General features: G+C 42.7%; 1 protein-coding gene across 1 annotated transcript; it reads right to left on the bottom strand.

Annotated features, from left to right (window-relative positions):
* Positions 1–3,508: 3,508 nt before the first annotated feature.
* On the bottom strand, positions 3,509–9,438 carry LOC112899280. Its single transcript, XM_025967727.1, has 5 exons — positions 9,238–9,438; positions 8,987–9,160; positions 4,566–5,766; positions 4,003–4,475; positions 3,509–3,902 (listed from the first exon to the last, which is right to left on the bottom strand). Exons 1-5 carry the CDS (start codon positions 9,250–9,252, stop codon positions 3,876–3,878), a joined length of 1,890 nt encoding a protein of 629 aa, XP_025823512.1. The 5' UTR covers positions 9,253–9,438; the 3' UTR covers positions 3,509–3,875.
* Between the last annotated feature and the right edge of the window lie 1,760 nt (positions 9,439–11,198).

Raw genomic sequence — 11,198 nt, 5'->3', positions numbered from 1 at the left:
AGGGGAAAGGTGAAGGAGCATGCTAGGGAAAGCAACACCAGCAGCCGGTGAGGACATCACCTCCTCCTTTCTTTCTTGTGCTCCCTTGTCCCTTTTCCTTGCACGATTTTGATTGTTTCCCTTTTACTACCATGTTTTTATGATTTTTTCCATACTTCCACCAAAAATTGCATCGAGAAGATCGTGTTGGAAAATACTTCTAAAAAGATTTCCAAAGAAATTAGTAGAAGTTTTAAAAAAGAATCTTATGTGAAACAAATTGGCAATTTTTGATGAAAGTAGTTAGGGCCTTACGGCAATGTGCGTGGGGAGATAAAATTACATTTGAAAGTGAGATGGTAAAAGGAAAGAAGTTTTGAAAAGAGAAAAAGGAGTTTGGAACATCTTTTCAAAGAAGATTTATTAGTAGAGGCGATCAGGGTACTTTTGTCACAGGCACTCAGTTAGCAGGATCCGTAAAATTTCCATTAGTGAATCCAAAAGAAAGCTTAGCGTATTTCTATCCATTTAGTTTAAGGATGTAGTTTCTTTCAAAGGGAAAAAAACATTTCGGATTCAGTGAGTTTAATCCTTTTATGGAAGATGCATCATTTCTCTTATTTGTTTGGAATGGTTGGTACCATAGATAAGGGGTTTTGCTTCAAGTGAAGCAAAAGCCACTAAATAACTGGAAGCTAAAAGTCATGATAAAACTATTTGGCTGATTCTCATAAAAGATACTTTTCTAGAAGTAACTCCCTTAAAATGTTGTCTTACTCCTTCCTCTCTCCCCTCCCCGCCCTACCCCTCTCCACCACATAGGCAAGGGGAAAAACATTATTGCCTATTTTATTCCATTTTTATTCTAATTTATTTATTGTTGCGTAACTTGGATAGCATCACTCCAAATATTTGGGCCCTATGGTTGAAAATGTAATAGGGGCCAAAGGCTAGAGTAGCCCTTGCGTCACCTGAACGCTAGGCACCAGCAGTACTTTTGGCCAGACCGCTTTCCACTCTAATGAAAATGCACCCGCCGGGGATCGAACCGTAGTCGCTGACTCCACGGATGGGGCAGCTAGCCAGGCCAGCCTTCCCCCGTTCCTATGGTCGAAAATGTGGCTTGTCAACAAAGGTAACAATGATGAGGGCAACCAAGTTTCATTCTAGTTAAGGACAATTTAATTAGGGAGTGGTTTCCCTCGATACCAGGACAATGGAAATGGAATTGGTGGACACCAGGAGCATCCACAGGCAACAACAAGAGCAACCTTGACTTGACGTGGGAACCTATCCAAATTTTTGGTCTCTCTCAAGTCTCAATCCAGGAAGATAGATCCATAATTGGTGATGGTCGACGATGATGAAGATTATCCCAAACTGGGAATCGTCAGGCAACTACAAGCGCAACTGCAAAGGCAATGATGACATGACAGGTGAATCTATCGAAGTTTTCCTCGTTTGTCTTCTGTATCCGTATTGGGAAATGATCCCAAGGGCCAAGGTTTTACCACCATTTTCAGCATTTGCTCTGTTGTTCATTTGTTTGGGAGTTGATGGCAGCTCCTTCTGCCCTGTTGGTCCATCCCTATATGTCTTCAACTCACTAGAGATGCCATTAGTGCCAGCCCGATTGGAGCACCTAGAGGGACCCACATGCTCACGCTACAGTGGCACCTCATTCTCCGGAGCAACAATGTGGGTAGCCCAAAAGTGCTTAGGCGATCTTTATCAATGTCCTTCGAAATCATTTTTTAGAAAATGTTTCAGAATCTAAAGTACCAAGTACCGCTGCATTTTGCTAGAAATCCCCTCGACTCTCCTAAAGACGATTGCATTGTTGCGATTTTGCATCTAGAACTGACCCCAGTTAGCTCAAGTTGCTCTTGCTGGAAAAAAGCCGAAGAAGCCGCAGAACTGTGAAGAGTTGGAACTCCATCCAAGAATCTAGCTGTAGGCTGTATCCGGGGATTTTTGCCACAGGACACTTTACAACGTTGTTTTTTGCCATAGGACATCACTCAATCTTGCCTTTGCTGCTGGACACCTTTTAAGCGTGCAATTTTGCCAATAGACACTGCAGCGAGTATAATATGCATTTCCTGGTTGGGAGGATAGTGAAAAGGAGTGAGCTGACCAAAATACCCTTGCAATGGTAGGCTGCTCACAAGTAAAGGTAATTTTGCTCCTAGACACTCTACAATGTTAATTTTTTTTGCACAGGTCACTCTTTCATACAAGACATAATAAAGTTTGTCTAGTTTTTTTTCCTAGCGAATAAAAAGTTCTAGAACTCATCAATCTATATGAAACTATTGCAGAAATGAAGATGATATAGTGGTTTTGTCTGTCCGTCTGGAGCTTCCTCCGGAGCATTGCAGTGCACTCCGCACATGCATTGTTCAAATGGACAACCACTGTTGTAACTGGAAACAAACGAGCAATAGGAAGCATGTAGCCTGTAGCCTCCAGTTCACTACTGTCGAGTCCAATGAAATATTCCTGGTTGTAAATGTCAATACATGCAGCCCTGTCAAGCTTTTGGTGCTCCATAGCTGTTCAGCTTGAATAAGGCTTGTTCTTCTAATTAAAAGGAAAAAAAACAAAAAAGGGCTTGTCCTGTTTATACTGAAACAACGGAATAGCTGCAGGAGCTGTGCGGGGTGGCTGCCTGCGGCGCCGCACCTGTGTCCGCGGGGGGGGGGGGGGGGGGGGGGGGCGGCTCTGCTTTGGGGGCGCGCGCCTGGGCTGTCGGTGGCGCGCGGGGTCGGGTGGGGCGGCTGCTGGGCCGCCGCCGCGTGGGGGTTGGGGGGGGGCCGCGAGGGCGGGGGCGCTGGCCGCCGCGGGGGGCTGGGCGGGGGGTTTGCCGCCGCGCGGGTGGGGCGGCTGCTGCTGGGGGCCGGGGTCTGGGGAGGGGCTGCGCGGGGGCTCTGCTGGCCGCGCGGCGCCGGGGGGGTGGGGGGGGGGGGGTGGGCGGCGCCGGGGGGTGGGGAGGGGCCTGCTACTGGCTGCGCGGGCGGGGGGAGGGCGGCTGCGCGGCAGGATGGGGGTGGCACACGGGTTTCGTTAGGGTATGAGTAAGGGGTAGTTTAGGTATTTACAAACTTTTCTCCCTCCATTTTTCTTAAAATGAATATTATACTCGCTGCAGTGTCCTGTGGCAAAATTGCACGCTTAAAAGGTGTCCAGCAGCAAAGGCAAAATTGAGTGATGTCCTGTGGCAAAAAACGACTTTGTAGAATGTCCTGTGGCAAAAATCCCCATTCTAGAAAGCAATAGAGGCTGTTCCTGCTTAGAATGCCTCTAACTCTAGGGATAAGGTATGGAGGGACGTTAGAGCCACTAGCCAGGAAACGAATACTATCAGGTATGCATCCTGTGATACATTAACAGGAATGAAACAAGGGGTATAAATAGATAAAGTTGGCAACAAACACATATTGTAAAAGGATATGCAATGAGAATGGAGCTGCGAAGGAATAGCAGAACTTCATGGAAAAACAAGATTATGTGATAGAGATTAGAGAGATTGGTTTAAACTTTAAATACCTTTCTGCTCCAGGGAGCGATTCTTCTCATTTTGCATTCTAATAACTCGATAACACTATTATAAATCAAAATTCATCACCTACTTAAAACAATAATTTCAAATTCATCAACAATTATGTAACAGTTTAACTTACTGTCTAATCTATACTCTACTACAGTAATAACTATTTTTTGAAGTAACAACTATCAGGATGAGCTGCTCTCTTGATCTCTCCGTTGTCACCACCAGAACTATTCTACTCCTCCAAGGAAGAAATGGAATGGATTAGAATATTACAAAACTCATTTAATATGCCACCGAGGCACCAAACCAATCCTTTCTTTAGCTTTATGTATCAAAACTCACATCACTTACGCTCTGACAACAAAATGAGCTGCAAAACAATGGATGTGGTTCAAATCTGACATGTGACTACTGGGTAGATGTTAACTCATAAGTGCGCATGTGGCAATAATGTAAAGAAAATTGCATACCTGTTGGGCAACATGGACTAGATTGTTGTTGCCTTGAGGAGAACCCATTGGATGATTTTGCATCACAGGATCTAGATGAGGATTTTGCTTGTTAGGTGGACTACCCAGGTCGCTACTCTTCTCGGGGACAGCACACTGAGGGGTGCTATATATAGACACACACTTGCGCTTCCTGCGGTTGAATGTGTATTTGATATGTCTAGCTCCTTCAGTTTGCATGGAGGCTCCAGAAGCTGTCTTTGCATGCTCTTCTTTGTTCAGGGAGATGCCAATCGAAGCATCAGTTTTATCTAAAGCTTGCATGGGAAGTCCAGAAGATGCCTTCAATTTTTCTTCTTTGTCCAAGGAAATAACAGTAGAAGCGCCAGCCTTATGTGAAGCCAAACTGCAGCTTCCTTCCTCAGAAACTTCTTTCCGGCTTGTAGTATTAGTATTTGGTGTTCTCTGCTGTAGCTGGTCCACCACTAAGTTGCCTGCATCATGTCAAGATTTTTCAGGATCAAACCATATTAAAATGAACAACAGAAGGACTGAAATTGTAAAAAAAAGGTTTCTGAAGGTACCATAATCTACAGCTTCACTTTTGGTCGATACAAGGATCACTGCACAGCTCTTTTCAGGATAAAATTGACCATTATCTGCAGTAGTCCGATGCATAAAGTTTTCATTAGCATATTTTAGAGAAGGACCATTGTCTTTGGCAGGTGTATCTGAGCAATTCTCTGTCATCTCAGATATCAATTCATTATCAGACATGCTTTTATCAATGGTTGTCCTAAGCAGGGTGTTAGCAGATCTAGGAACACTTTTCGAATCAGAAAATTCATCTTCCAAAACTCTGATGGTCTTTGTTCTTTTTCTCTTTTTCACTTGCATGTTGTTCATTGCAAGGACATCAAGAAGTTCAGGGAAAGCAATACCCTGATTTAAGCCAGCATCCCTCCTGCCTATTTTTAAGTCTTTGTTCATATCACTTAAGGCCTCTTTAGCATGTCCAGCAGAAATCTTAGGAGGTGATAGTTCCTGTTCAAGAGCCTGAAGAAGCAGCAAACACCCATTTCCTTCAGATGTATCAGATAACTTGTCTTCTGCTTCCCCATGCTCACTAGTAGAATTATCAAACTTACAACTAGGCTTGCTTCTTCTGTCTCTCTTGCGCTTGTACTTACCTAGAAATTTCGTTTGAAGTATCTCTTCCATGATGGACCTTGTGTGGCATGGGTTTTTAGCATCATTATTGCGTCTGGTCTTTGAACAACTATTTAATACTGTAGCCTGCTTCTGATTTTGTTTCACGGATGCATCTGTTCCTTGAGCCTGCTGTTTAAGTGCATGGATACGCTGTGTACACCCATTATGATTGAACTTAGGTTTCTTATTTCTTTCCATAAATGATGGCAAATCAGGACTACAACGATTTATGTCCAATTTTTCCACTGCTCCATTCTCCTTTGCGGCTATAGGAACAAGGCAAGCGTCATCACAGTCCTCTGCATTCTTTTTATTCTTCAACAATATACTTCCTCCTTGTTGATGTATCTTAGAACGAGGGCTGGTGTCTTTATTAGAATCAGCTTCCTTGTATGTGGGAAGGCCATTTATTCTTGCCTCAGCTAAGGTTCTCCTTGTCTGCTCTAATTCATCATTCGCCTGATGCAACTCAACTTTAAGAGAGGCCATAGTATTTTGTGCACCATGCAATTGCTCTACTAGTTCCTTGATCCTTTTAACATGCACCGAAGATTCCAGTTCTACCTCTTTAACCTGCACATTCGCAAACAAAATTCAGGAATGCATTCATTATTAAACAAGACAACATATAAATAAAGTTGGGGTAAGACTGTAAACATATTAAAATATTATTGAACAATGTACAGCACTACAAAGAAGCTCTAAATAAAATAACAGGACAGCTGCTATATGAACAATATTTTAATAATAGGTCAAATGAAAATCGAATTCCAATGACTTGGCCACTGGCCCAATTTATTCTTTACAATCCATTGGTCTATTGGTGTCGAAAACAAAAAAATCAAAGCAGCCAGTCATCCTTTATTTATCAAACATTTGTAGGAAAAAAATGTTAGTGAATATGGATACTGCGACACAATAGGTTACCGCTTTCCTGAAATTTGGTTAGTGAAAATAGTTAACTGCGAAACAATAGGGAACTGCTTTCCTGAAAAAATGTTAGTGCATATAGTTAACCTAGTATCTTTTTTTTGGAAATTATATAATATGCGACACAATAACTGACCCTAGCTCAGTTAGTGGGAGATGTGGGCGTACACCCTCAACACCCACGTTTGAGTCCTCTTCGACTAAAATTTGGCTACATATTTATTCATATTTATAGTGCCACTTTGTTCCTCCTAGATTGGTCGAGTGTTTTTTAATAACATGCGACATGATAGGTTGTGAGGATGAGCAATAATTGTGTCTGTAGATAGAGGATCGTACTATACATGTTCTAAAAATAGAAAGAAGAACTAGACCACGGGGACGTCCGCTAGCGTTGCTCCTAAGGTAGGGGGACATTGAACCCTGGCTGGTTTAGTACACGGTAGTAAGAAATCTCATGGAAATAGCCACATTTGCGAGCGCCAAGTTTGAGCCTGGGTTGGTGGCCTCCTCAGCATCAGGCTCGACCAACTGAGGTATCACTTGCTTCTCCAATTTGTATTTTGAAAAATAATATTGTACTAAATGGCCCTTTTCTACTTCATTCTAGGATGAAAAATTGAATGGGTGACTCATACTAAAGCCAATAGCACTAAACCAGCTATGGAGAATGGATCCAGAGAGTAGGCTGGTTGAAAGCTACAGGTGCACAGCTGTTTTCCTGTTGAATATCAAATATGCATTAGCATATTATTTTTTTTGAAAGAAGTATGCTTCTTAAGTGTTCATCCATGCTTTCAGCAAGAGTCAGCTGCTCTTCATTTTCCATCTTATGTAAAAGAAATGGTGGCCAGATCAATAATATTAGTAAGCACTAGGACCATAGGACAGCTAAATCAAAACATGGCAGAAATGTAATCAACACATCTTATTATTTGTACAACATCCTAAGATAATAGTAGGTGGTCAGGTGGATGTGAGAATAATCATTTTACATTGCCAAAGACCATACATATCAGACAACTAGCTCAGAATATTAACTTATAGTGGAGAGGCATCACTATCTGTATTATAATGAATTAATGATACATACAACAAATTGGGTCACTACACAATTTGAAAGTAACTGTATTGTTATTGTGAACCTTCACAATAAGAACTCCACCAATGTTCTGTGGTAACATGAAACAGTGGTGGAACCTTTCCCAGCTCTTTGTAGCGGACATGGCCCATAACAGTGACCATTCCAATCTTATGCATTACATGGAAAGAAAGTCGACACAGAAGTTCTGAAAATAGTCTGCTTAAAACATCAAGAATCACTAAAAACTGGTAACTGGAATATGAAATGATCATAGGACATGATTGGTGTAGAATTAGCTTTAAGACTTTGGAGGGGGGGGGGTGTACTTCATCGCACAATCTTTCCATAACAAAGAAAGTATGTGATGTGGAAATCAACCCAAGAAAAAAGAAGATACCCATGCAACAAATTTCACTGGGACGATTCCCTTGTCCCCCAACTCTGGGTTCCAATCGACAGCACACCAAAAGCTGCAATCATATCATTATATGATTCTCTGAATTGTTACCCCCCTCAAACAAGCATTTTCTATTTTATACTCTTATGCAGTGACTGAGTAACATATTTGGCACAAGCAACAGAAATATAACTAAAAACTAAAAGGCACCAGGTATTTTTCATATCCTCAAGCAACTAAACCTTGATTTTTTATACAAAAATCACCAGCACTGAACTTTTGAGGCACACAACACCAGACAGACATAGCAAATTCGTAATGGAGGAAAAAATAACCAGATAGAAAAAAAAAGTGTATGGTCAAGAGAAATGCAATAAATCAGTGAAGACGCAGTGGCAAAGGCACATCGGAGTCCTAGTATCACTGAAACCAGTGCTTCCCAATCATTGCAATGGCTCCAGGCTTCCAGCAACCACAAGAGCACCCTCCTCTGCCTTATATCAGAATAAAAGAATAATAATCTGAATACCCATTCAAATACTTGAGGCCTCCAACAATATCAACAGAATGTGAATCATGACCCTGTGAACCTAGAATAAGATTGTGGCAAATCTGTAATGCTAGCCGCTAAGAGGGAGGAACAAAATCAGGAGGCACAAAATTTTGTTTTCCATAGAGATTCAGTGGTAGCAAGTATCCTAGCTGCTTAGTGACCCTTCTACCACCCATGCACAGAAGAAAGTACTAGTTATTTTGGATTCTGAAAGAATCGACTAAGGGGAATGGATCCTCTTCAAACAATACAAGGTTATCTAAGTTCCAACAACATCACTGCACAAACCGCAACGTAGAGGAATAAAATGGGGAGGACCAAATCAGTATACTACGAGCTGAAAATCCGAGCCATCCGAATGCAAAATTTGAACTAGACCACCAACATCCCGGTAGCAGGAACCCGAAGCACAAAATCGAGAACGAAATCCCAATCCCACGAGCTCCAAATACCAGCACGCTAATGCGAAATTTGAACTGGACCTTCACCGCCACAATCCCTATTACAGAAACCAAAAGTCAAGAACACCAAATCCCTATCCAACGAGCTCCAAATCCCTGCCATTTGAATGCGAAATTTGAAACGGACATTCAGCAACAATACCCCGCGAAAAGAAACTGGAATTCCGAACTCCACCCGAAACAATAACCCCCAAAAACCTCCCCTAAAACGCAAATACTCGCACCCACCAATCCAGACTATTCGTACGCACATGAGCAAAATCCAAATACAATCCAAGTGCAAACGATTCACGAAGCACGCGTAACCAACGAGCAAACTGGACCAAAAGGGAGAGGTTCGAGCGGGGGACGGAGGGAGACTGCCGTACCCTGGCCTCCATGATGGCCTTGAGCCGCAGGAGCGCGGCGACGCCGTCCTCCTTTGCGGCCTCGAGCCCGGCGGCGAGCGCCGCCGCGCGCCGCTCCGCCGCCAGCACCCGCGCCGCCGACTCCTGCGCCATGTTGAGCATGATCCTCGCGAACTCCTTCCTCATCGCCTCCACCTGCGCGAAAACCAACCGACCCGATCAGCTCAAACAGTGGACGGCGCCGGCGGCGGGTTCTGGGAGCGGAATTTCACCTGGGAGTCCGCCATTTTGGAGCGGAGATGAAATTTCGGGGGAGGAGGGAAGAAGGGGGCCTGGTTGTTCCTGGTGGCGTTGGGGGGCTTTGGCGGTTGGAATAGAGGAGTGGGAAATGGAAAGGTCGGGGAGGAGGGTGGGCGCGGCGCGGCAGCCGCTGCGGCGCCTGCGCTCGCTCGTCCTCACCCCGTCCGTTGGAGGGACTCGTTTCCAATTTGGGGAGCGGAAGCGGAGGCGGGCGGTGGAAGCCCAACAACCCAAATGTTCCAGGCATGGCGCAGAGGACCTTTTGGTTTGGGGAAATTGCGCAGAGGGGAGGAAGAAGGCACGAGATAGGGGCAGCCGCACCTAGAAATTCTGGACTGGAGCTTGGTTTTGCCAACCATGTTTGGAGTAAGGTAGTGTTTGGATCCAAAGTGCAAAAGGGTAAAAGGGTAAAAATTTTACCATTTGTCAAAAGTGGCAAAAGTTTTGCCATTAGGGGTGTTTGGATCCAAATGGCAAAAGTTTTGACAAAAGTTCATTTAAACCTCTTTTCTTCTTTTTGCCATAGGGTGTTTGGGTCCAAATGGAAAAAAAAAGAGCAAATTTTTTGCTATTTTCTTTTGCTATCTGTTTTTGTTGTTTCCTTTTTCCATAGGGTGTCTGGGTCCAAATGGAAAAAAAAAAGAGCAAATTTTTTGCTATTTGCCCTTTTGCCAAAGGATCCAAACAGGCCCTAACTCGCAAGTCGTAACTGAAATGATGCCGCGTATGGTGAAATTTTAGAAAGTAATAGAGATGATGATATTCTTAAGATTTTTTTATTAAGAAGTAATAAATGAGTAGAGTTGTCGTCTATGGTAGAATCAAAATACCATTTTTCCTCTTCAAATTTTAAAAGGCCGAGATAGGGGTGTGTGGAGCGGACGTGCACGGGAATTCTGCATTGGATGCTAGTTTTGCCAGTCCGGTTTGGTGTTACGAGTAACTGAAATGATACTATACATTTGTAAAAAATTATTTTAGAAAGTAATGAAGGTTGTGATATTTTTAAAATTTTGGAAGTAGTAATAAATGAGCTGAGTTGTCATCTATGGTAGAATCAAAATGCCATTTTTACTCTAAATCAGTATAGTTTGGTTTCGTTGCATTATGATTTAACGTTTGGTATTTGCCCCCTTCAATTATAAAAAAAGACTGGTATAGGGGTGTGTGGAACAGGCGCCCACAGGAATTCTGCGTATTGGATGCCATTTTTTGGTTTGAAGTTACTAGTAATTGAAATATACTCTTCTTTTGTGAAAATTTTATTCTAGAGTTCTTCCTCAAAAAAAAAAGGAGTAGAGATGTTTACAATACAATAAAAATGTCATTTTCAGGTAAATTGGTGGAGTTTGGGTTTCATTGCATCATCATTTAACGATTGGTATCATCCACCTTTATTAATTATTAAAAAAATACCTAGTTAAACACCCTAATATCTCACCTCCACCCTCACTCGAACAAATCGTGTAACCACCACACGATGTGTCATTGTTATGGTTTGACTTGGCTATCATCTCCCGATGTAGTTAGTTGTGCTACTCGCCTTATGTATCTTGCTTAGCACCACCGATTTATCCACCAACATTGCTTCTCTTTTTCCTTGCCTCCAACAATTATTGTAGCTCAAGGCAGATATACCTCCTACCTGGTATGCCTTCACGATGCCACTCTATCTTGATGCAACTGTGGTTAGCATTATCCACGATTAGACTTCTACTAGCTCCTCGTTGCTCTAACATATTTTCAAGTACATGGCCATCTCAATGATTTCAGTGGCCGCGTGCTAAAAATATATTTTATTGTAGCTCAAGATGGTGCTATATATTTTTTAGGTCTGGCAGACTTGATTGCTCGGGTTGAAATTTTTATTTGAGGTCGCCTATCAAGGAGATACTAAGCTCAACAGGAAAAAAGGCTAGTAATGTCTCCTGCC

The sequence above is a fragment of the Panicum hallii genome, chromosome 1 (genome assembly GCF_002211085.1).
Source record: "Panicum hallii strain FIL2 chromosome 1, PHallii_v3.1, whole genome shotgun sequence".
NCBI lineage: Eukaryota > Viridiplantae > Streptophyta > Magnoliopsida > Poales > Poaceae > Panicum > Panicum hallii.
Note: the sequence above shows the minus strand (reverse complement) of the source record. Positions and strands in the feature narration are given on the sequence as shown.

Excerpts from the sequence above, each read along its gene's own strand:
- LOC112899280 (XM_025967727.1), bottom strand. Across the intron at positions 5,767-8,986 it reads AGGCCATCATGGAGGCCAGG|GTTAAAGAGGTAGAACTGGA; the intron begins GTACGGCAGTCT and ends GCGAATGTGCAG. Across the intron at positions 4,476-4,565 it reads AAGTGAAGCTGTAGATTATG|GCAACTTAGTGGTGGACCAG; the intron begins GTACCTTCAGAA and ends GACATGATGCAG.